General features: G+C 51.4%; 1 protein-coding gene across 1 annotated transcript in view; it reads left to right on the top strand.

The window, feature by feature from the left end:
- Positions 1 to 17,047: 17,047 nt before the first annotated feature.
- LOC140085039 (pepsin A-like) overlaps positions 17,048 to 27,173 on the top strand; it is a 260,155-nt gene continuing 250,029 nt past the window's right edge. The window contains exons 1-2 of the mRNA XM_072126503.1: positions 17,048 to 17,206; positions 21,102 to 21,252. Coding sequence (XP_071982604.1) covers positions 17,154 to 17,206; positions 21,102 to 21,252 — 204 coding nt within the window. The 5' untranslated portion in view covers positions 17,048 to 17,153. The remainder of the gene's footprint in view (positions 17,207 to 21,101; positions 21,253 to 27,173) is intronic.

The following is a 27,173-nucleotide window of genomic DNA, read 5'->3' as shown; positions in this document are numbered from 1 at the left end:
AGAGCGCCCATTCTGACCCCTGACCACTGCTGGCTATGATAGAAAGGTGTCAGGACACACAGGACATGGCAGCTCGCTGTGTATGGGGGGTGTAGTCACAGAGGGGTCAGAGCACCCATGCTGACCCCTGACCACTGCTGGCTATGATAGAAAGGTGTCAGGACACACAGGACATGGCAGCTCGCTGTGTATGGGGGGTGTAGTCACAGAGGGGTCAGAGCGCCCATGCTGACCCCTGACCACTGCTGGCTATGATAGAAAGGTGTCAGGACACACAGGACATGGCAGCTCGCTGTGTATGGGGGGTGTAGTCACAGATGGGTCAGAGCGCCCATGCTGACCCCTGACCACTGCTGGCTATGATAGAAAGGTGTCAGGACACACAGGACATGGCAGCTCGCTGTGTATGGGGGGTGTAGTCACAGAGGGGTCAGAGCGCCCATGCTGACCCCTGACCACTGCTGGCTATGATAGAAAGGTGTCAGGACACACAGGACATGGCAGCTCGCTGTGTATGGGGGGTGTAGTCACAGTGGGGTCAGAGCACCCATGCTGACCTCTGACCACTGCTGGCTATGATAGAAAGGTGTCAGGACACACTGGACATGGCAGCTCGCTGTGTATGGGGGGTGTAGTCACAGAGGGGTCAGAGCACCCATGCTGACCCCTGACCACTGCTGGCTATGATACAAAGGTGTCAGGACACACAGGACATGGCAGCTCGCTGTGTATGGGGGGTGTAGTCACAGAGGGGTCAGAGCGCCCATGCTGACCCCTGACCACTGCTGGCTATGATAGAAAGGTGTCAGGACACACAGGACATGGCAGCTCGCTGTGTATGGGGGTGTAGTCACAGTGGGGTCAGAGCACCCATGCTGACCTCTGACCACTGCTGGCTATGATAGAAAGGTGTCAGGACACGGCAGCTCGCTGTGTATGGGGGGTGTAGTCCCAGAGGGGTCAGAGCGCCCATGCTGACCCCTGACCACTGCTGGCTATGATAGAAAGGTGTCAGGACACGGCAGCTCGCTGTGTATGGGGGGTGTAGTCCCAGAGGGGTCAGAGCGCCCATGCTGACCCCTGACCACTGCTGGCTATGATAGAAAGGTGTCAGCACACAGGACATGGCAGCTCGCTGTGTATGGGGGTGTAGTCACAGTGGGGTCAGAGCACCCATGCTGACCTCTGACCACTGCTGGCTATGATAGAAAGGTGTCAGGACACGGCAGCTCGCTGTGTATGGGAGGTGTAGTCCCAGAGGGGTCAGAGCACCCATGCTGACCCTGACCACTGCTGGCTATGATAGAAAGGTGTCAGGACACACAGGACATGGCAGCTCGCTGTGTATGGGGGGTGTAGTCACAGAGAGGTCAGAGCGCCCATGCTGACCCCTGACTACTACTGGCTATGATAGAAAGGTGTCAGGACACACAGGACATGGCAGCTCGCTGTGTATGGGGGGTGTAGTCACAGAGGGGTCAGAGCGCCCATGCTGACCCCTGACTACTGCTGGCTATGATAGAAAGGTGTCAGGGCATACAGTACATGGCAGCTCCCTTTGAAAGGCGGGTGTAGTCACAGAAGGGTCAGAGCGCCCATGATGACCCCTGACCACTGCTGGCTATGATAGAAAGGTGTCAGGACACAGGACATGGCAGCTCGCTGTGTATGTGGGGTGCAGTCACAGAGGGGACATAGCTCCCATGCTGATCCCTGACCACTGCTGGCTATGATAGAAAGGTGTCAGGACACACAGGACATGGCAGCTCGCTGTGTATGGGGGTGTAGTCACAGAGGGGTCAGAGCACCCATGCTGACCCCTGACCACTGCTGGCTATGATAGAAAGGTGTCAGGACACATGACATGGCAGCTCGCTGTGTATGGGGGTGTAATCACAGAGGGGTCAGAGCGCCCATGCTGACCCCTGACCACTGCTGGCTATGATAGAAAGGTGTCAGGACACAGGACATGGCAGCTCGCTGTGTATAGGGGGTGTAGTCACAGAGGGGTCAGAGCGCCCATGCTGACCCCTGACCACTGCTGGCTATGATAGAAAGGTGTCAGGACACAGGACATGGCAGCTCGCTGTGTATAGGGGTGTAGTCACAGAGGGGTCAGAGTGCCCATGCTGACCCCTGACCACTGCTGGCTATGATAGAAAGGTGTCAGGACACAGGACATGGCAGCTCGCTGTGTATGGGGGTGTAGTCACAGAGGGGTCAGAGCGCCCATGCTGACCCCTGACCACTGCTGGCTATGATAGAAAGGTGTCAGAAAACAGGACATGGCAGCTTGCTGTGTATGGGGGGGGGGGTGTAGTCACAGAGGGGTCAGAGCACCCATGCTGACCCCTGACCACTGCTGGCTATGATAGAAAGGTGTCAGGACACAGGACATGGCAGCTCACTGTGTATGGGGGTGTAGTCACAGAGGGGTCAGAGCACCCATGCTGACCCCTGACTACTGCTGGCTATGATAGAAAGGTGTCAGGACCCACAGGACATGGCAGCTCGCTGTGTATGGGGGGTGTAATCAGAGGGGTCAGAGCGCCCATGCTGACCCCTGACCACTGCTGGCTATGATAGAAAGGTGTCAGGACACAGGACATGGCAGCTCGCTGTGTATGGGGGGTGTAGTCACAGAGGGGTCAGAGCGCTCATGCTGACCCCTGACCACTGCTGGCTACGATAGAAAGGTGTCAGGGCATACAGGACATGGCAGCTCCCTTTGAATGGCGGGTGTAGTCACAGAAGGGTCAGAGCACCCATGATGACCCCTGACCACTGCTGGCTATGATAGAAAGGTGTCAGGACACACAGGACATGGCAGCTCCCTGTGTATGTGGGGTGCAGTCACAGAGGGGTCAGAGCGCCCATGCTGACCCCTGACCACTGTTGGCTATGATAGAAAGGTGTCAGGACACAGGACATGGCAGCTCGCTGTGTATGGGGGGTGTAGTCACAGAGCGGTCAGAGCGCCCATGCTGACCCCTGACCACTGCTGGCTATGATAGAAAGGTGTCAGGACACACAGGACATGGCAGCTCGCTGTGTATGGGGGGTGTAGTCACAGAGGGGTCAGAGCGCCCATTCTGACCCCTGGCCACTGCTGGCTATGATAGAAAGGTGTCGGGACACACAGGACATGGCAGCTCGCTGTGTATGGGGGGTGTAGTCACAGAGCGGTCAGAGCGCCCATGCTGACCCCTGACCACTGCTGGCTATGATAGAAAGGTGTCAGGACACACAGGACATGGCAGCTCGTTGTGTATGGGGGGTGTAGTCACAGAGGGGTCAGAGCGCCCATGCTGACCCCTGACCACTGCTGGCTATGATAGAAAGGTGTAAGGACACAGGACATGGCAGCTCACTGTGTATGGGGGTGTAGTCACAGAGGGGTCAGAGCACCCATGCTGAACCCTGACTACTGCTGGCTATGATAGAAAGGTGTCAGGACCCACAGGACATGGCAGCTCGCTGTGTATGGGGGGTGTAGTCACAGAGGGGTCAGAGCGCCCATGCTGACCTCTGACCACTGCTGGCTATGATAGAAAGGTGTCAGGACACAGGACATGGCAGCTCGCTGTGTATGGGGGGTGTAGTCACAGAGGGGTCAGAGCGCCCATGCTGACCCCTGACCACTGCTGGCTACGATAGAAAGGTCTCAGGGCATACAGGACATGGCAGCTCCCTTTGAATGGCGGGTGTAGTCACAGAAGGGTCAGAGCACCCATGATGACCCCTGACCACTGCTGGCTATGATAGAAAGGTGTCAGGACACACAGGACATGGCAGCTCCCTGTGTATGGGGGGTGCAGTCACAGAGGGGTCAGAGCGCCCATGCTGACCCCTGACCACTGCTGGCTATGATAGAAAGGTGTCAGGACACACAGGACATGGCAGCTCACTGTGTATGGGGGGTGTAGTCACAGAGAGGTCAGAGCGCCCATGCTGACCCCTGACCACTGCTGGCTATGATAGAAAGGTGTCAGGATACACAGGACATGGCAGCTCGCTGTGTATGGGGGGTGTAGTCACAGAGGGGTCAGAGCACCCATGCTGACCCCTGACCACTGCTGGCTATGATAGAAAGGTGTCAGGACACACAGGACATGGCAGCTCGCTGTGTATGGGGGGGGTGTAGTCACAGAGGGGTCAGAGCGCCCATGCTGACCCCTGACCACTGCTGGCTATGATAGAAAGGTGTCAGAACATGGCAGCTCGCTGTGTATGGGGGGTGTAGTCTCAGAGAGGTCAGAGCGCCCATGCTGACCCCTGACCACTGCTGGCTATGATAGAAAGGTGTCACGACACACAGGACATAGCAGCTCGCTGTGTATGGGGGGTGTAGTCCCAGAGGGGTCAGAGCACCCATGCTGACCCCTGACCACTGCTGGCTATGATAGAAAGGTATCAGGACACACAGGACATGGCAGCTCCCTGTGTATGGGGGGTGTAGTCACAGAGGGGTCAGAGCGCCCATGCTGACCCCTGACCACTGCTGGCTATGATAGAAAGGTGTCAGGACACACAGGACATGGCAGCTCGCTGTGTATGGGGGGTGTAGTCACAGATGGGGCAGAGCGCACATGCTGACCCCTGACCACTGCTGGCTATGATAGAAAGGTGTCAGGACACACAGGACATGGCAGCTCCCTGTGTATGGGGGGTGTAGTCACAGAGGGGTCAGAGCGCCCATGCTGACCCCTGACCACTGCTGGCTATGATAGAAAGGTGTCAGGACACAGGACATGGCAGCTCCCTGTGTATGGGGGTGTAGTCACAGAGAGGTCAGAGCACCCATGCTGACCCCTGACCACTGCTGGCTATGATAGAAAGGTGTCAGGACACACAGGACATGACAGCTCGCTGTGTATGGGGGGTGTAGTCACAGAGGGGTCAGAGCGCCCATGCTGACCCCTGACCACTGCTGGCTATGATAGAAAGGTGTTAGGACACAGGACATGGCAGCGCCCTGTGTATAAGGGGTGTAGTCACAAAGGGGTCAGAGCGCCCATGCTGACCCTTGACCACTGCTGGCTATGATAGAAATGTGTCAGGACACACAGGACATGGCAGCTCGCTGTGTATGGGGGGTGTAGTCACAGAGGGGTCAGAGCGCCCATGCTGACCCCTGACCACTGCTGGCTATGATAGAAAGGTGTCAGGACACACAGGACATGGCAGCTCACTGTGTATGGGGGGAGTAGTCACAGAGGGGTCAGAGCGCCCATGCTGACCCCTGACCACTGCTGGCTATGATAGAAATGTGTCAGGACACACAGGACATGGCAGCTCGCTGTGTATGGAGGGTGCAGTCACAGAGGGGTCAGAGCCATTGCTGGTAGCAACTACATCTACATCCACTATAAGCTAAACATACTCCCCTATCATCTGTCGTTGCTCTGAGACGCTCTTCGCCTGGGTGGGAGAGGTGTTTTTTTTCATGTCGTTGTGCTGTGGTCACTCCACTGCACAGTCTTGGCTTCCCTAGATGAGATACAAGAGGTAGTCACCCGGAATGGCCTCCGATGGTCTTGAAGAAGTTCCCAGAGATGCCCAGCACTTGTTGCCCTTTTGCCTTCACCCCGCAGTCCAGCTCCCACCAAACCATCTGGATTGAGTTCAGGTCTGGTGACTGAGGAGGCCCCCCCCATATCCCCCATCACTCCACTTTGTGGTCACAATGCCCCCATCACTCCACTTTGTGGCCACATAGCCCCCATCACTCCACTTTGTGGTCACAATGCCCTTACACAGCCTGGAGGGGTTTGGGGTCATTGTCCTGTTGGGAAATAAATGGGGTCTGTTCTGAATATTTCGCAAAAAAATTTGGTGAAATTTTTGACAAATGTTTATGATTTCTAAATGTTCTACTCATCATACAAATAGTGTAATCACCCAAATTTGTTGCTAACTAACTTTAACCCTTTGTCTGCTTTATGCTGACATCATTTTTTTATATGTTAATTTATTTTTTAAGTAAATAATAATAAGAGGACGATTCATCTTCGTTAGGGTTTTCAAAGTTCTATTTATTAGAAACTCCCCACAAATCGCCCCCTTTTTAAAACTACGCCCCTCAAACAATTCAGAACCGCCTTCGGTAAGCTTGTTAACCCTTAAAACATCTCACAAGAAGCACAACTCAATGCAGGTTCTATTTGTAATTTTTAGATTTTGATAAAATGTTTATTTAGTCCTAAAATGAGAAAACACCTTGGAGATTTTGCTGTGCAGTTTCTTCCAAGTCCGGCAATAACCCCCCCCCCCCCTGTGTGGATGGAAACTACATTAGGGGCCACAGCAGAATGGGAGGAGGGAGGAGGTAGAGATGTGCGAATTTGTTAAAATTCGCTTCAGCCCGATTCACCAAATTTTTTGAAAAAATTTGATTCGGCCCGAATCGAATCATGACGTTACGTTAAAAACCAGGTATTTCCTGGCTGCAGAGAGCCTGTAGGGTGTTGTATAACGTTGTGCCATAAATATGCATAGGGAGTGTGGTTTGGTCTTCAAACAATGCTGTGTTTTAGTATGACATGCACATGACAGCCGCCGCTCTTAGAATCGCTTCACTCTTCACTTCCATGTGCACTTACATAGGCCAACTTCATCAAATAAGCGAAGCGGGAACGCAGCCTGACAAGGTAACGTCTGTGCCGGCTCGAAAGGACCGAGCTGAGGGCCAAGATCCCACTATAACATCACAGAGTGCACTCTTTTTACACTGACATCAGATGATTCCATAGATTACGACAGAACCTGTTCTGTTACACGCGGATACATGTAGAACCCCCCCTAAAGAGTGCAGAGGGTGTCGGCAGTAATTCTGCATTGACGTCACTGATCATTTTGCCCTTCTTTTCGTCCGTCCATGTTCTCTTTCGGTCAATAATCCATCAGTATTGCTAAAGCCAAAAACAGACAGGAGTGGATCCAGAACAGAGATGAGCAGTAAGTGGGATACTTGCATGTCCTGTGTATCCACTCCTGCTTTTGGCTGATAATCCTGAGGCTTTACATTCCTTCTGACAGATGAAATGAAAGGGAAAACCAAACATAGTGGCAACGCCATAGAGCGGTGGAGGGTGAAAACAGCATTATGGAAATCACAGGGTGTTCCATGGAGACAGCAGTCAGTTGGCAGCAGCATGAGTAGGCCCCAGAGTGGCACAATGACAAATTATGGAGGTGGCGGAAACATGGTAGGCCACAAAGTGGCACAATGACAGAGTGCGGAGGTGGCGGTAGCAGCAACAGGAGGCTACAAAGTGGCACAAAGTGTGGAGGTGGCATAAACAGGAGCCCACAGGTGGCAGCAACATGGAAAGCCACAGAGTGGTCCAATGACAGAGAGTGGAGATGGCGGCAGCAGAAGCAGCAACAGGAGGCCACAGGTGGCAGCAACATGGAGGCAGAAACATGGAAAGCCACAGAATGGCACAATGCTATAGTGTGGAGGTGGCGGCAGCAGCAGCAGGAGGCCACAAAGTGGCACAATGAAAGTGTGGAGGTGGCATCAGTATCAGCAGGAGCCCGCAGGGTGGCACAATGATATGGTGTGGAGGTGGCGTTAACAGGAGCCCACAGAGTGGCATTATGATATAGTGTGGCGGTGGCATCAGTAGCAGCAGCAGGAGCCCGCAGAGTGGCACATTGATATAGTGTGAAGGTGGCATCAGTAGCAGTAGCAGCAGGAGCCCGCAGGGTGGCACTATGATATAGTGTGAAGGTGGCATCAGTAGCAGCAGGAGCCCGCAGGGTGGCACTATGATATAGTGTGAAGGTGGCATCAGTAGCAGCAGGAGCCTGCAGGGTGGCACAATGATATAGTGTGAAGGTGGCATCAGTAGCAGCAGGAGCCCGCAGGGTGGCACTATGATATAGTGTGAAGGTGGCATCAGTAGCAGCAGGAGCCCGCAGAGTGGCACAATGATATAGTGTGAAGGTGGCATCAGTAGCAGCAGGAGCCCGCAGGGTGGCACAATGATATAGTGTGAAGGTGGCATCAGTAGCAGCAGGAGCCCGCAGAGTGGCACAATGATATAGTGTGAAGGTGGCATCAGTAGCAGCAGGAGCCCGCAGGGTGGCACAATGATGTAGTGTGAAGGTGGCATCAGTAGCAGCAGCAGGAGCCCGCAGAGTGGCACATTGATATAGTGTGAAGGTGGCATCAGTAGCAGTAGCAGCAGGAGCCCGCAGGGTGGCACTATGATATAGTGTGAAGGTGGCATCAGTAGCAGCAGGAGCCCGCAGGGTGGCACTATGATATAGTGTGAAGGTGGCATCAGTAGCAGCAGGAGCCTGCAGGGTGGCACAATGATATAGTGTGAAGGTGGCATCAGTAGCAGCAGGAGCCCGCAGGGTGGCACTATGATATAGTGTGAAGGTGGCATCAGTAGCAGCAGGAGCCCGCAGAGTGGCACAATGATATAGTGTGAAGGTGGCATCAGTAGCAGCAGGAGCCCGCAGGGTGGCACAATGATATAGTGTGAAGGTGGCATCAGTAGCAGCAGGAGCCCGCAGAGTGGCACAATGATATAGTGTGAAGGTGGCATCAGTAGCAGCAGGAGCCCGCAGGGTGGCACAATGATATAGTGTGAAGGTGGCATCAGTAGCAGCAGGAGCCCGCAGAGTGGCACAATGATATAGTGTGAAGGTGGCATCAGTAGCAGCAGGAGCCCGCAGGGTGGCACAATGATGTAGTGTGAAGGTGGCATCAGTAGCAGCAGGAGCCTGCAGGGTGGCACAATGTAAAGTGGTATCCAAGTAGGCCGCCACCTGCTGGTGCAGGGTCTGCTCCGTGTCCTGCTGCTGGTGCCGGGTCTGCTCCGTGTCCTGCTGCTGGTGCCGGGTCTGCTCCGTGTCCTGCTGCTGGTGCCGGGTCTGCTCCGTGTCCTGCTGCTGGTGCCGGGTCTCCTCCGTGTCCTGCTGCTGGTGCCGGGTCTGCTCCGTGTCCTGCTGCTGGTGCCGGGTCTGCTCCGTGTCCTGCTGCTGGTGCCGGGTCTGCTCCGTGTCCTGCTGCTGGTGCCGGGTCTGCTCCGTGTCCTGCTGCTGGTGCCGGGTCTGCTCCGTGTCCTGCTGCTGGTGCCGGGTCTGCTCCGTGTCCTGCTGCTGCTGCTGGCGGCTACCCTCCTCACTAGGCAGGTGAAGGAAGATGCTCATTAAGGAATCCAGACTTAAGCTGCTGCTGATGGAGCTGCTACTGCTCCTACTCCCACAGCAGCCGTGGTAGTAGTACGTGAGCAATGACTGCCCGGTCAGACCTGACAGAGCATGGACAATTAGTTTTTAGCGGGTAACACCACGCTCCATGGGTGTAGGAAGGTGATGTTTTGGAATGACGGCCTTTCTGGATTGTGTGGATGGGAATCTGAGTTGTAGTTTGACAAGAGCTGCTGCGTCCTCTGGTTAACAGGGAGGAAACCCTGAAAGTAACAGATAATTTTCTGGAAGGAGTAACCAGTAATCGCTCGCGCTGCTAATGGCAGAGGTCGGTCTGATTGCTTGACGGTGATACAAGTGTATAATAAATAATTTATTGTCACAACTGGTTTACATAAAAGACTGGTTTAAACAGGTAGGACAACGCGTTTCGGGCGGATTTACCCCGTCTTCAGGTCCATAGGCTTCTGTAATGTGTAGAAACATTGTATCAAGTTCTATTCCATTACATACATATAAATACATAGGGTTGTTATACCATAATGAGAGTATAGATACATCTAGATTAATAGGTGGAAAAGAACAATAAAAAAAATATATACCGTATATACTCGAGTATAAGCCGACCCAAGTATAAGCAGAGGCCTCTAATTTTACCAGAAAAACCTAGAAAAACCTATATTTTTTTACTCGAGTATAAGCCGAGTTTGGGTTTTTCAGCACATTTTTTTGTGCTGAAAAACTAGGCTTATACTCGAGTATATAAGGTAGATATTAATAAAGAGTAAAAAACTTATAGCCACAAGGTCACGATTTAGAATCAATGTTCTGTGTACAAATGCCGCATAGTCGAGTATCTGTACTGCAAATATTTATTGTATGATGTACTGATGTATCAATCTCCAGTATCTTATAACAATTAAATATGCGGACTGCTTCTTATTTGTATCTATTTACTCTTTATTAATCTCTATATATTTTTTATTGTTCTTTTCCACCTATTAATCTAGATGTATCTATACTCTCATTATGGTATAACAACCCTATGTATTTATATGTATGTAATGGAATAGAACTTGATACAATGTTTCTACACATTACAGAAGCCTATGGACCTGAAGAAGGGGTAAATCCGCCCCGAAACGCGTTGTCCTACCTGTTTAATCCAGTCTTTTATGTAAACCAGTTGTGACAATAAATGCTCATTATTTATTATACAAATTTACTTGTATCACGGTCAAGCAATCAGACCGACCTCTGCCATTAGCAGCGTGACCGACTACTGGTTACTCCTTCCAGAAAATTATCAGAGTATGGACAATGGCGCACATAGGCAGTGGCCAACTCTGTGCACAGTATTTCTTTATAGTATGCCAGTTGTTCCTCCCTCTCAGCAGCTGGAAAAAAGTCAGCCATTTTTGCCCGGTAGCGAGGGTCCAAGAGGGTGGAGAGCCAAAAGTCATCCCTATGGTGGATGTTGACTATTCGGCTGTCTCTAGTTAGGCAAAGCAGCATGCTGCGGGCCATCTGCCTAAGTGACTCTGAGGGACTCCCGGCCTCCATCTCCACTGTATACTGCCATGGTGCTTCTGGGTCATCTGCCTTGTCTTCTACCTCCTCCGGATGCTCCTGCTCCTCCTCTCCTGTCACCTGAGTGGGAAAAACACTGATTTCACTAGACTCTGCTTGTGCTCCAATCTCCTCCTCCTCCAGTTCAGCCCCCACCGGACTCATGTGGCCATGAGATGTAATCTCCACTTCTCCAGTGCCCTGACCAGACAGATTTTGCAGCATGAGTTCCAGGACATGAAGCAGTGGAATGAGGTTATTCATCCTGCAGTCCTGGCGACTGACAAATAACGTGGCCTCTTCAAAAGGCCTGAGCAAACGGCAGGTGTCACGCATTAAATGACCAGTGGCTGACATCAAAGTTACACAGCAGAGTACTGCGGTCCGCTTGCATCATCAAAAAATCATTAATGGCTTTTCTCTGTTCATACAGGTGGTCTAACATATGGAGGCTGGAATTCCAACGGGTGGAAACATCGCATATCAGACTATGTTAGGGTAGGCCGTTCTGGTGCTCGAGGACGGTGTGCTTGGCTTTGTAAGAATGGCTAAAGTGCGTGCACAGTGTCCTGGCCATTTTTAGAATGTCTTGCAGATGAGTGTAAGACTATAGGAACTTGTTGACTACCAGATTGAACACGTGCGCCATGCAGGGCGCATGGACCATCCCTCACACCATGTTCCTTCCATTGTCTGTCACCATGGTTCCGATTTTTAGTTGTCGCGGAGAAAGCCACACATTGATTTCTTGTTGCATGACGCAGAGCAGTTCCTCCCCGGTGTGACTTCATTCACCCAGGCAAACCAGGTTTAGAGCTGCGTGACACCACTGTGCCCTGCATATGTGGTATGATGGAGCAGCACTTGTGGAGGCCCTTGGAAGAAACTGATAAGCTCAAGGACTGGCTCGCCTTCTGTTGTACATATTGGTGAAGGGCTGGCACAGCCTTTTTGGAAAAAAAATTGCGGCTTGGAACTCTCCACCTCGGTTCGGCACAAGCCATTAGTTCTCTGAAGGGTGCAGAGTCCACGACTTGGAAAGGGAGAGACTGCAGTACCAACAACTTGGACAGGAGCACGGTCAGCTTCTGCACCTTAGGATGGCTGGACGCAGTTGTCTCTTAGTAATCGCCTCGCTCAACGACTGCTGGCGCCATGCGTAGCGAGAAGCAGGAGCATCTGGACCTGGGGATGATGTCAAAGACAAACAGCTCCCTTCGGCAGAGGTGCTGGAGCCTTGATTTGCTGAAACAGCATGTGTGCCACTAGGGGCTACTGCTGTTGCTGCGCCTGCAGGATGGCCCACATCTCACACCCATTTCTCCCAGGCCATTGGATGGTGACGCTGCATGTGTTGGCGCAGGGCCGTGGTGCTCCCTGGCCACGCTTCACTTTCTGCCCGCAAATACGACATATACCCATGCTCGGCTCCTCTGGTGTCGTTACTAAAAACTGCCACACCGCCGAGGTGTTAAATTTTACCACCAACACTCTGCACTGAGCGACTACTACCGCCGCTGCCTCGCTGAGCCCCTGTGCCACTGCCTACTTGGACCTCTGAAGCAGTTTGGCTCCCGTGCTCACACTGCTGCCAGCCTGCTGACTCACGGCCACAGTAGCAACTTGCTGCCTGCTCCGCTGCCTGACACACAAGCTGACACTCTCTTCATCTGACAATGATGAATCCTCTGCTACACCCAGCTCCCAAGTGCGATCAGCTACTTGGGAGCTGATCAGCTCCCGGTCGCTGCTACTCTCCTCTCCGGTATCAGTATGCACAGCCTGCCTGCTGCAGGAAGCAGCGGATGTCTGCCCCACCTCTTCACTGCAAAGGAGCTGCTGACTGTCCTCAAACACTTCGTCCTCGCTGAATAGTGGCGCTGAGCACAGACCACCTAGTAGCTCTATGGCTGTGGGAAAGGAACAGGACAGAGGCTGGTTGAGGACAGGTGAGGGCCTCTGACCTGCTCCTGGGCCATGCCAATTAATTGTTGTATCTGACAAACCCACAGACTCTTGGCTGGGGTTATCAGATGTTATATTTGAGGAATTGGGTGACCTAGTCAACCATTCAACAACCTTTGTGTTGTTGATCAACACACTGCTGCTAGATGACAACGGCAGTTCTGGCCTCACAGAGTCACCCCTGCTGCGACATCCCCTTACTGTGCTGCCACCTCTGCCTGCTCCACCTGCCACCTTTCTGTCTGACATAATGGTTTATAAACTATGTGGATTTGACACGTAAATCTGGCTGTAAACTAGAGCCCTAAAAGGTATGGCAATGTGCGTTATACTGATATCCTACAACTGACCCCCAGTGAGAGGTCCACAAATCACTACAGCAGCTGCATAAAGAAATTGCTACTGCAGATGCCTGAATGTCAAACAGATTTCTTCCTATTCGATTTTGTCACTAAATAGAACTGCTATTTGGGGTATGCAGATCCCCCTTATAGAACAACCAGGGATTGGAGCAGGAATCGTTACTACACAGCAGAGTAGCAGCAGCTGGACGCTACAGACAGCACATGAAGTGTGAAGTGCGAGATGTAAAATGGCCGACGGTTTTATAGGGCTGTGTGACATCACATAAGCCTGCCGGTCACTGATTGGCTTACAGCTCTGCACATGTGATCGGGGGTGTTCCTTTCTCCTTCCCAGAGTTCTCTGCCCCATGTAACACGTTGTTCTTGCGCCCATTTCACTGAAAGAAGAGGGGAAAAAAAAACTTTGTTCCCGCGAATCAGCATAAACTTCGGCTTTGTGACGAAACAGATTTTTCCTGAAATTCTAACCGAAGTTAGAATTGTTAGAATCGATTCGTTCATCCTTTAGGAGGAGGCATCGGGGTCTTAGAGTGCAGCTTGTGATGTCAGTTGTCTTTATATATGTGGGAAGTCCTGTAGATAGGAGAACAGTGCCCCCCCCCCATATAAATAATCCTATTTTGGAGACTTCACCCAGCAGAGAATTTCTCTCTGTTGATTTTGGGCTTTTTACCACCTCAGATGTTTTATAGGAAGTAATTACATCGTCTCATGTAAAGGGAAAATCTTTTTCCAAAATCCCTTGCTTTGGCCTTAAATTTTTATTTTTAGAAGGCGTTAAAGAAGTAAACGCCCCCCCATAGTTTGTTACCCAGTTTCTCCTGAATGCACTGATATCCCACAGGTGATCTGTAGGGGGCGCACTGCGGGGCTTGGGGGGGGAATGACAGATTTCAGGCGCTGCGTTCCATTGGCTGAGCCCATGATATAGGCTGGTGACAGGCGGATGCAGAGCAATGTCTCTCACACAGGGCCCCAGCCCAGGATGCAGCTCTGGGATGACCCCCCCCCCCCTCTCCAGCTGGTAATTAGGGCTGTGCAGCCTCTGGTCAGTGCATTAACCCTTCCCCACAGTAATCTGAAAGGAATATACATAGCTCCTAACCGTCCCGTCCCGGGAAAGTCCTGTTTTTCTTACCTCTGCCCCGCGTCACGGGCAGCTATGAGATTGTCACGGATTTTCCCCCCAGGTCCCGCTGTGTCCCCATAGTAAATACTTTCAAAGCCTGAACTAATAGTACTGAATGGATTCTACAGACATCGGGCAGGGAATCCTTTAGAGCAGTGGTGGCGAACCTTTTAGCGGCCGAGTGCCCAAACTTCAACCCAAGTAACTTATTGCTCCCTGTTCAACAACTTTCCCTGTTTACCCATTCTCCCTCTTCCTACAGACCCAAGTAGCGAAGTAAGTATCAAAATATCACTGAACGCAGCATCTTTTAAGTTGCTTGGAACTGCAGGAAGATTCTTTGAGTCCTGTCTGGTGTGCTGGGGCGATGGCCCAGGTGCTCACAGAAAAGGCTCTGAGTGCCGCCTCTGGCACCCGTGCCATAGGTTCGCCACCACTGCTTTAGAGAGATGTGTCCGGTTAGCAGAGAGAGCAGGGACCACGTCATCAGTTTCAGATCTCCATTTGTCCATATATGGTCTCCAGGGCTTTCCCAGACACAAGCTCTTTATTTAATTAAATGAAATACATTTTTGCCCAGGCTGAGATTCGAACCCCCAGACCCTCTGCAGATAGGAGCCTCAATCCACTGAGCTATAAGCCCAGAGATACTTATCTAAGAAGTGTTATCTGCCACTGTTACACTGTGACACAGACTTAATGGGGGTCATTTACTAAGGGCCCGATTCGCGTTTTCCCGACGTGTTACCCGAATATTTCCGATTTGCGCCGATTTCCCCTGTATTGCCCCTGGATTTTGGCGCACGCGATCGGATTGTGGCACATCGGCGCCGGCATGCACACAACGGAAATCGGGGGGTGTGGCCGAACGAAAACCCGACGGATTCGGAAAAAACGCCGCATTTAAAAACGGAAAATGTGTCGCTGGACTTGCGCTTACCTTCACTCAGCCGGCCTGGGTGAATTCCTGCGCGTTCAGATGGTTTTCAGCGCAGCAGCGCCACCTGGTGGACGTCGGAGGAACTGCCTTCATAAATCCCGGCTGGACCCGAATCCAGCGCAGAGAACGTGCCGCTGGATCGCGAATGGACCGGGTAAGTAAATCTGCCCCAATGCCTTGGTATATAGAGAGGGATCTTCTCAGAGATTATGATTGTAATTATTGAGACTATTATTATTATTATAAATTTTATTATTTTTATTATTATGGAGACAATTTATAATAGTAAAAATAATAATAATCATCTCAATAATAATAATAATAGTCTCAATAATAACAATAATCTCTGAGAAGATCCCTCTCTATATACCAAGGCATTAAATCTGTGTCACAGTGTAACAGTAGCAGTGACAGTTCTTAGTTACCAAAATTCCTGAGCTAGATAATCACTGAGATCATCGCTCAGTGGGTTGGGGCGCTGTGTCATTATTGTGGACACCGTAGGTTCTAGGTTCAAATCCCAGTCAGGATAAAAAAAATTTTTTTTATTGAGATGATTTTTATTATTATAATATGGCAAAAATTTGGGGCGTGGCCAGGGAGTGATTGGGGGTGTGGCTACGCGTGCCGCCATTTTGTCCCTCTTTCCCTTTCACAAATGTTGGGAGGTATGGGAATATACACCCCATCTATTCCCTTCCCAGCCGCTGGGGGTGTATATTCCTTTCAGATTACTGTGGTGAAGGGTTAATGCACTGACCAGAGGGCCAAAGCCCAGCCGCTATACACGGCTACTGTATATCCTCATACCCCTCTATAGTACAGACAGGACATTTCTATACTCGGACCGTCCAATAGAGCAGTGATAGGAGCTGCATTTATTTATTGCTAAAATATTCCCTAATTATTTCCCAAGAAAATGTACAAAAATGTTGACTTTCTTAAAGGACATTTACCACCAGGATGAAGGATTATAAACCAAGCGCACTGACATACTTGAAGGATCTGCTATTCTTTCAGCTTCTTATAACCTTGTTCTTACGAAAAAAAAAAAATGTTTTACAATTATGAAAATGAACCTGAGGGGCTCCATAGATGTCAATGGAGACTGGAGTCCCTCAGGCTCATTTGCATAATTTTTAAAACCTTTATTTATTAAAAACAAGGGCATAAGTATGTCAGTGCGCTTGGTTAACAATCCTTCGTACTGGTGGTAGATGTCCTTTTAAGGGCAACAAAGCACAAAACCCCCAAATGGGGTCAACAGACCAAAAAAGAGGAACAAAGGGAAGGGGAAAGGGAAAAGCTTCCTGGTTCTGCACAAACCATAAAGACAACAAATAACTGGTCCCTATGTCTTCCTCGTCTGAAATCTTCATGGTTTCCCTGTTGCTCTGGTGAGTTCACGCTCTTTGTATATCCTGCTCTTGGGACTCGTGGAGCCACTGAGGCTTGAATGCTGCATGAGAACTCCGCCAGTAATAGAAGGCTATCCGCGTAAAGAACCATATACTCCTCCGCTGATCTACACCGAAAGCCAGGGATGTCATTGGACAGACCAGGGGCTAGAGAAGAGGACGCGGGAAACCTTGGAGCTTTCCATTCAGGGAGTCCACCATTCACCCTGTTTCGCGCTTGGAGATTGGAATAAAGAAGCTGGACAGATAATGGTGGAGATTCCTTCTGCCTTCTCCGCCACTTCCAGAGATTTTCTGCTCCGCGCACCACTGTGGGCATGTCGGAGGAGAGCACAGCTGGTGGTGGTTGGGTGGGTGGTGGCTCCTGCTCCCCACATTTATTGTTGTCTCTGTTGGAAAACAAAACCTCTGGGTCTTTACCTGGGTTAGGGAGACCCAAAGGAGTTTTAATATCTGCCTCCATCTATCATAAAGTCGTGAGAGCCTCCTGCAGAATGCAGACCGTGGACCACATTATGGTGTGAGGAGGGAGTGTCTGTGTGCACAGGGCTGGGTAGAAGGCACCAGCCCAGAGAGGAACTCCACTGCTCACGACCAACATGAGGTTCCTGGTGCTCCTTGCGTCTGTGACCATCGTTCAGACATTGGTACAGTAAGTACAGTTATTTCTTCATATTGTAGAACTACTTTATCCTAAGAAATCCTGTGTCTATGTAGGGTTTGTTTTTAACTGGGTCATACATGGGGATACCCCAAAACTTCACAAGGACAGGTCATACATGAGGAGACCCCCAGCAATGTACAAGGACAGGTCATACATGAGGAGACCCCGAGCAATGAACAAGGGCAGGTCATACATGAGGAGACCCCCAGCAATGTACAAGGACAGGTCATACATGAGGAGACCCCGAGCAATGTACAAGGACAGGTCATACATGAGGAGACCCCGAGCAATGTACAAGGACAGGTCATACATGAGGAGACCCCCAGCAATGTACAAGGACAGGTCATACATGAGGAGACCCCCAGCAATGTACAAGGACAGGTCATACATGAGGAGACCCTGAGCAATGTACAAGGACAGGTCATACATGAGGAGACCCCCAGCAATGTACAAGGACAGGTCATACATGAGGAGACCCCCAGCAATGTACAAGGACAGGTCATACATGAGGAGACCCCCAGCAATGTACAAGGACAGGTCATACATGAGGAGACCCTGAGCAATGTACAAGGAAAGGTCATACATGAGGAGACCCCGAGCAATGTACAAGGACAGGTCATACATGAGGAGACCCCGAGCAATGTACAATGACAGGTCATACATGAGGAGACCCCGAGCAATGTACAAGGACAGGTCATACATGAGGAGACCCCGAGCAATGTACAAGGACAGGTCATACATGAGGAGACCCCCAGCAATGTACAAGGACAGGTCATACATGAGGAGACCCCCAGCAATGTACAAGGACAGGTCATACATGAGGAGACCCCCAGCCATGTACAAGGACAGGTCATACATGAGGAGACCCTGAGCCATGTACAAGGACAGGTCATACATGAGGAGACCCCGAGCCATGTACAAGGACAGGTCATACATGAGGAGACCCCGAGCCATGTACAAGGACAGGTCATACATGAGGAGACCCCGAGCAATGTACAAGGACAGGTCATACATGAGGAGACCCCGAGCAATGTACAAGGACAGGTCATACATGAGGAGACCCCGAGCAATGTACAAGGACAGGTCATACATGAGGAGACCCTGAGCAATGTACAAGGACAGGTCATACATGAGGAGACCCCGAGCAATGTACAAGGACAGGTCATACATGAGGAGACCCCCAGCAACGTACAAGGACAGGTCATACATGAGGAGACCCCCAGCAATGTACAAGGACAGGTCATACATGAGGAGACCCCGAGCAATGTACAAGGACAGGTCATACATGAGGAGACCCCGAGCAATGTACAAGGGCAGGTCATACATGAGGAGACCCCGAGCAATGTACAAGGGCAGGTCATACATGAGGAGACCCCGAGCCATGTACAAGGACAGGTCATACATGAGGAGACCCCGAGCAATGTACAAGGACAGGTCATACATGAGGAGACCCCGAGCAATGTACAAGGACAGGTCATACATGAGGAGACCCCGAGCAATGTACAAGGACAGGTCATACATGAGGAGACCCCGAGCCATGTACAAGGACAGGTCATACATGAGGAGACCCCGAGCCATGTACAAGGACAGGTCATACATGAGGAGACCCCGAGCCATGTACAAGGACAGGTCATACATGAGGAGACCCCCAGCAACGTACAAGGACAGGTCATACATGAGGAGACCCCCAGCAATGTACAAGGACAGGTCATACATGAGGAGACCCCCAGCAACGTACAAGGACAGGTCATACATGAGGAGACCCCCAGCAATGTACAAGGACAGGTCATACATGAGGAGACCCCGAGCCATGTACAAGGGCAGGTCATACATGAGGAGACCCCGAGCCATGTACAAGGACAGGTCATACATGAGGAGACCCCGAGCCATGTACAAGGACAGGTCATACATGAGGAGACCCCGAGCAATGTACAAGGACAGGTCATACATGAGGAGACCCCGAGCAATGTACAAGGACAGGTCATACATGAGGAGACCCCGAGCAATGTACAAGGACAGGTCATACATGAGGAGACCCCGAGCAATGTACAAGAACAGGTCATACATGAGGAGACCCCGAGCAATGTACAAGAACAGGTCATACATGAGGAGACCCCGAGCAATGTACAAGGACAGGTCATACATGAGGAGACCCCGAGCCATGTACAAGGACAGGTCATACATGAGGAGACCCCGAGCCATGTACAAGGACAGGTCATACATGAGGAGACCCCGAGCCATGTACAAGGACAGGTCATACATGAGGAGACCCCGAGCCATGTACAAGGACAGGTCATACATGAGGAGACCCCGAGCCATGTACAAGGACAGGTCATACATGAGGAGACCCCGAGCCATGTACAAGGACAGGTCATACATGAGGAGACCCCGAGCCATGTACAAGGACAGGTCATACATGAGGAGACCCCGAGCCATGTACAAGGACAGGTCATACATGAGGAGACCCCGAGCAATGTACAAGGACAGGTCATACATGAGGAGACCCCGAGCAACGTACAAGGACAGGTCATACATGAGGAGACCCCGAGCAACGTACAAGGACAGGTCATACATGAGGAGACCCCGAGCAACGTACAAGGACAGGTCATACATGAGGAGACCCCGAGCAACGTACAAGGACAGGTCATACATGCGGAGACCCCGAGCAACGTACAAGGACAGGTCATACATGAGGAGACCCCGAGCAACGTACAAGGACAGGTCATACATGAGGAGACCCCGAGCAACGTACAAGGACAGGTCATACATGAGGAGACCCCGAGCAACGTACAAGGACAGGTCATACATGAGGAGACCCCCAGCAACGTACAAGGACAGGTCATACATGAGGAGACCCCCAGCAACGTACAAGGACAGGTCATACATGAGGAGACCCCCAGCAACGTACAAGGACAGGTCATACATGAGGAGACCCCCAGCAACGTACAAGGACAGGTCATACATGAGGAGACCCCCAGCAACCTACAAGGACAGGTCATACATGAGGAGACCCCCAGCAACCTACAAGGACAGGTCATACATGAGGAGACCCCCAGCAACCTACAAGGACAGGTCATACATGAGGAGACCCCGAGCAACGTACAAGGAAAGGTCATACATGAGGAGACCCCGAGCAACGTACAAGGGCAGGTCATACATGAGGAGACCCCGAGCAACGTACAAGGGCAGGTCATACATGAGGAGACCCCGAGCAACGTACAAGGGCAGGTCATACATGAGGAGACCCCGAGCAATGTACAAGGACAGGTCATACATGAGTAGACATCTCCATGGTCATATAAGGGGCACACATGACTATGGACATAGCAGGGTAGACATCACCATGGACATAGCGGGGTAGAAATCACCATGGACATAGCGGGGTAGAAATCACCATGGACATAGCGGGGTAGATATCATCATGGTCATATTAGGGGTAGACATCACCATGGACATAGCGGGGTAGACATCACCATGGACATAGCGGGGTAGACATCACCATGGACATAGCGGGGTAGATATCATCATGGTCATATTAGGGGTAGACATCACCATGGACATAGAGGGGTAGATATCATCATGGACATAGCAGGTGTAGACATCTCCATGGACATAGAAGGGTAGACATCTCCATGGTCATATTAGGGGTAGCCATCACCATGGACATAGCAGGTGTAGACATCTCCATGGACATAGAAGGGTAGACATCTCCATGGTCATATTAGGGGTAGCCATCACCATGGACATAGCAGGTGTAGACATCTCCATGGGCATAGAAGGGTAGACATCTCCATGGTCATATTAGGTGAAGACGTGACCATGGATATAGCAGGGTACATATCACCTACATTGAGATGAATTAATATACATTGTCCGTGTGTAGGGTTCCCCTGATAAGAAGGAAGTCCTTGAGGAGGACCCTACAAGAAAATGAACAACTCGGAGAAGTGCTGTCTCACATGCCGGATCTCTACAGTAAATACTCCTCCATGGATCCTGAAGCTTCTACAGAACCGCTGGTCAATTATATGGATGTGAGTGTCATCCCAGCATATACAGTATAATATATACAGTATAGTGTAAGGTGTAAATAATATAAATAATATACATCCTAATTCTGGAAGATAGGAGCGGATCCTCTCTGCAATTTGTTTTCATAATATACATCCTATGTGCTATACCACCATCATCTGCTGTATATAATGAAGAACAATGTACACAGCAGACTCCTCCCACCATCACCCTATATATCACAGTAGTCTCCTCCCACCATAACCCTATATATCACAGCAGACTCCTCCCACCATAACCCTATATATCACATCAGACTCCTCCCACCATAACCCTATATATCACTGCAGTCTCCTCCCACCATATTCCTATATATCACAGAAGTCTCCTCCCACCATAACCCTATGTATCACAGCAGACTTCTCCCACCATAACCCTATGTATCACAGCAGACTCCTCCCACCATAACCCTATATATCACAGCAGACTCCTCCCACCATAACCCTATAACGCCAACAGTGACTTTTCATCTATGAATAGTCCCCACGCCTCACGTGTGCCCACTCCTGTCACCGCCTCCCTTCATGCCCCTCCCCCTGCTGGCGGAATGGGCAATATAATTGCAAGCTCATTTGGTACAGAATCCCTTTCTCTCACCCCTATTATATTTCCCTATATGCTCTATACAAACCTCTCAAGCGTCCCGGATTACAGTGGGGAACAGTGGGACAATCTTTCAACCGCCCGGGGCGGCGGGATAGTCCCGGTTTTATACTGCTGTCCCGGTGCCCTGTGCGGTTGAAAGATTGTCCCGTTGTTTCCCCGCATCGTCCCGGACAAAGAGACTGAATCCCGTCTCCTGATCCTGGGACACATTAGGAGACGCAGAGACACTGGGGCTCATTTACTAAGGGTCGCGCTGCAATAGAAGTGTCTGCGCTGGGATTGTGTCGCACGCGACCGGATTTTGGTGCAGCTGCGCCGCATCCAAGTGATACAATTTAGGGGGAAGTGCCGGGGGACGATACAAATGATTCGGACTGAGGGCGGGACTTAACTTCCAAACAGTGTCGAACGCCGTATGTTTAAAATGCACCAAAAAAAGATGGACCTGAGCGGGGAAGCGGCAGATTCGTGATTTCTGGCGCACGATCTAAGTGAATCGCCGCACGCGGGCGGAGAGACTGGGTCACAGCGACTTGCAAACCGCCAGACATTGCGATCATTTACACCTTCTCCACGCCAAGAGGGCATGAAGGAAATGCGGACAGTGATGCCTGCGCCTCGCTATGACCTGTGACCTTCATGACTGGTAACTAAGCGAGGGATGAAGATAGTAAACATTTCTTTGCCCTTTGCAAAATATAGAAAAAAAAAAGTAAAATATATAAAGTTCGTACAGTCCTAAAAATGGAAGCATTGAAAATATAGTGACGTGTATGGGGTCAGCTCTCCGGTCTGTAGCGCGCAGGTCGGTCCGCACTGAAGATCCCTCCTGTTACGATCCAGCACACAGGACGCTCCGAACCCGATTTTTCAAAGATAAAACGTCACGCTTTTATTTCAGGACCATAGTCACAAATTTCCAGGTCCCAAATAAACAGCTTAAAAAAACGTGAATCAGCAACGCGTTTCAAACGCACTCTGCGTCCTTCCTCATGGCTGTTACAGGCAATGAGACATACACTTTAGGGTGGTGCCACACGCAAACGCAGACCAAACCGCACCCACCGGGGCGGCCCGCGGCCCCACCGCATCAGCGTTTCTATGGTAACGCCTGCGATCGGGAACGCGCCGCCAGTGTTTAGCGTTAATTTAATGCAAAACACCGGCGGCTTGTTCCCGATAGCAGGCGTTACCATAGAAACGCTGATGCGATGGGCCGGGGGCCGCCCCGGTGGGTGTGGTTTGGTCTGCGTTTGCGCGTGGCACCACCCTTATAGCATACATAGGGGCTGCTAGGTGTCCTCCACAAACACCACGCCCTCTTTTCCATACGTCTCCAGTAGAAATCATTACACTAAAAGCAACAACAATTACCAAGAAACAATCTACATATAAACACTTACAAGGCTTTTTGTAAACACAAATGTTAACAGTAATGTAATTAGACAAATCCCCTCTCCTCAGCTGTTGTCATGCGTTTTAAAACGCAATGAAAACGCAACCGAAGCGCAACGTGTGAACGCGCCCTGAGGGTCTCTTTAGGATGTTTCTAGAACCTGGGACATTGAGTAATTGCAGCTGTAGCTACTGCCTGGCAAGGCAAGAGTTAACATTGTGATATGTGACTGTCCAATGATGTTCTTGCAACGCATGCTGGAAGGTGATTGGAGGAGAGCTACCACCTGACCAGGGAGTATATAAACACCTGCTGGGGGGGAGCACATGGTCTTGGATTCCAGTCAGTAGGTAGAGGAGCAGGTCCAGTGTGCGGCTCCGCCAGACCCAGTACCAGGAAGAAGAGGTACCACAGTCCGCTGCCTGATACCCGAGGGTGACTCAGGAGACCTAAGCCCCAGAGCAGAGGTCCCCATCTGGTCTCTATCCCTACCAGGCTGAGAATAACCTTCCTGCGGACCACCTATCTCCCACCGGCTCACCAGCTTTACTGAAATCTTCTGTTCATCGTTTGGCCGTTGCCTGTTGTTCAGTAAAGAACTGTAAGTTGATTTGCACAACGTTGCCCCCGTCTGATCCCTGGATATGGCTGTTACCACCACGGTTCTCCCCATCCATTACCCAGGGACTTATCTTACAGACACTCAGGGGTTGCCCCAGAGAGAACCAGTACATCAGCCTCTCCCTCCATATTTCTTGCACACACCACCTGCTGGAGAGCTGCCAGGCTGTAGGACATCCCCATACCAAGCACCGGGACATCAGCCCTCCAGTCCCCATACCAAGCACCGTGACCACAGCGCGCCCTAGGCTGCAACCACCAGCCACTCCGGTATTCTGGCCCCGGCTGCCTTCAGGCCCCATAGAAAGGGCTAGGACCCGTGGGGGGGTCCACATGTGCTGTGCGGCGAGTCACTAAGATCGTGCTCCCGATATCCTGCATGTGTCGCTTCCCCGCTCAGGTCCCTGGAGTTCACCTTCTTCTTCCTGGTGCATGTAAGTGCATTGTCTGTGTATAATGCGCTGTGTGAGGAGTCACTAAGATCCTGCGCCCGATATCCTGCATGTGTCGCTTCCCCGCTCAGGTCCCCGGAGTTCTCCTTCTTCTTCCTGGTGCATGTAAGTGCATTGTCCGTGTATAATGCGCTGTGCGGCGAGTCACTAAGATCGTGCTCCCGATATCCTGCATGTGTCGCTTCCCCGCTCAGGTCCCTGGAGTTCACCTTCTTCTTCCTGGTGCATGTAAGTGCATTGTCCGTGTATAATGCGCTGTGCGGGGAGTCACTAAGATCCTGCACCCGATATCCTGCATGTGTCGCTTCCCCGCTCAGGTCCCCGGAGTTCACCTTCTTCTTCCTGGTGCATGTAAGTGCATTGTCCGTGTATAATGTGCTGTGCGGGGAGTCACTAAGATCCTGCACCCGATATCCTGCATGTGTCACTTCCCCGCTCAGGTCCCCGGAGTTCACCTTCTTCTTCCTGGTGCATGTAAGTGCATTGTCCGTGTATAATGCGCTGTGCGGGGAGTCACTAAGATCCTGCCCCCGATATCCTGCATGTGTCGCTTCCCCGCTCAGGTCCCTGGAGTTCACCTTCTTCTTCCTGGTGCATGTAAGTGCATTGTCTGTGTATAATGCGCTGTGCGGGGAGTCACTAAGATCATGCCCTCGATATCCTGCATGTGTTGCTTCCCCGCTCAGGTCCCCGGAGTTCACCTTCTTCTTCCTGGTGCATGTAAGTGCATTGTCCGTGTATAATGTGCTGTGCGGGGAGTCACTAAGATCCTGCACCCGATATCCTGCATGTGTCGCTTCCCCGCTCAGGTCCCCGGAGTTCACCTTCTTCTTCCTGGTGCATGTAAGTGCATTGTCCGTGTATAATGCGCTGTGCGGGGAGTCACTAAGATCCTGTGCCCGATATCCTGCATGTGTCGCTTCCCTGCTCAGGTCCCCGGAGTTCACCTTCTTCTTCCTGGTGCATGTAAGTGCATTGTCCGTGTATAATGCGCTGTGCGGGGAGTCACTAAGATCCTGCCCCCGATATCCTGCATGTGTCGCTTCCCCGCTCAGGTCCCCGGAGATCACCTTCTTCTTCCTGGTGCATGTAAGTGCATTGTCCGTGTATAATGCGCTGTGCGGGGAGTCACTAAGATCCTGCGCCCAATATCCTGCATGTGTCGCTTCCCCGCTCAGGTCCCCGGAGTTCACCTTCTTCTTCCTGGTGCATGTAAGTGCATTGTCCGTGTATAATGCGCTGTGTGGGGAGTCACTAAGATCCTGCGCCTGATATCCTGCATGTGTCGCTTCCCTGCTCAGGTCCCTGGAGTTCACCTTCTTCTTCCTGGTGCATGTAAGTGCATTGTCCGTGTATAATGCGCTGTGCGGGGAGTCACTAAGATCCTGCGCCCGATATCCTGCATGTGTCGCTTCCCCGCTCAGGTCCCCGGAGTTCACCTTCTTCCTCCTGGTGCATGTAAGTGCATTGTCCGTGTATAATGCGCTGTGCAGGGAGTCACTAAGATCCTGCGCCCAATATCCTGCATGTTTCGCTTCCCCGCTCAGGTCCCCGGAGTTCACCTTCTTCTTCCTGGTGCATGTAAGTGCATTGTCCGTGTATAATGCGCTGTGCGAGGAGTGACTAAGATCCTGCACCCGATATCCTGCATGTGTCGCTTCCCCGCTCAGGTCCCCGAAGTTCACCTTCTCCTTCCTGGTGCATGTAAGTGCATTGTCCGTGTATAATGCGCTGTGCGGGGAGTCACTAAGATCCTACACCCGATATCCTGCATGTGTCACTTCCCCGCTCAGGTCCCTGGAGTTCACCTTCTTCTCCCTGGTGCATGTAAGTGCATTGTCCGTGTATAATGAGCTGTGCGGGGAGTCACTAAGATCCTGCGCCTGATATCCTGCATGTGTCGCTTCCCCGCTCAGGTCCCTGGAGTTCACCTTCTTCTTCCTGGTGCATGTAAGTGCATTGTCCGTGTATAATGCGCTGTGCGGGGAGTCACTAAGATCCTGCGCCCGATATCCTGCATGTGTCGCTTCCCCGCTCAGGTCCCCGGAGTTCACCTTCTTCCTCCTGGTGCATGTAAGTGCATTGTCCGTGTATAATGCGCTGTGCGGGGAGTCACTAAGATCCTGCACCCGATATCCTGCATGTTTCGCTTCCCCGCTCAGGTCCCTGGAGTTCACCTTCTCCTTCCTGGTGCATGTAAGTGCATTGTCCGTGTATAATGTGCTGTGCGGGGAGTCACTAAGATCCTGCACCCGATATCCTGCATGTGTCGCTTCCCCGCTCAGGTCCCCGGAGTTCACCTTCTTCTTCCTGGTGCATGTAAGTGCATTGTCCGTGTATAATGCGCTGTGCGAGGAGTCACTAAGATCCTGCACCCGATATCCTGCATGTGTCGCTTCCCCGCTCAGGTCCCCGGAGTTCACCTTCTTCTTCCTGGTGCATGTAAGTGCATTGTCCGTGTATAATGCGCTGTGCGAGGAGTCACTAAGATCCTGCACCCGATATCCTGCATGTGTCGCTTCCCCGCTCAGGTCCCCAGAGTTCACCTTCTTCTTCCTGGTGCATGTAAGTGCATTGTCCGTGTATAATGTGCTGTGCGGGGAGTCACTAAGATCCTGCACCCGATATCCTGCATGTGTCGCTTCCCCGCTCAGGTCCCCGGAGTTCACCTTCTTCTTCCTGGTGCATGTAAGTGCATTGTCCGTGTATAATGCGCTGTGCGGGGAGTCACTAAGATCCTGCACCCGATATCCTGCATGTGTCGCTTCCCCGCTCAGGTCCCCGGAGTTCACCTTCTTCTTCCTGGTGC

This window comes from Engystomops pustulosus, chromosome 1 (assembly GCF_040894005.1).
Source record: "Engystomops pustulosus chromosome 1, aEngPut4.maternal, whole genome shotgun sequence".
Classification (NCBI taxonomy): Eukaryota; Metazoa; Chordata; class Amphibia; order Anura; family Leptodactylidae; genus Engystomops; species Engystomops pustulosus.
The sequence above is the reverse complement of the archived record's forward strand: the minus strand, read 5'-3'. Positions and strand labels throughout refer to the sequence as shown.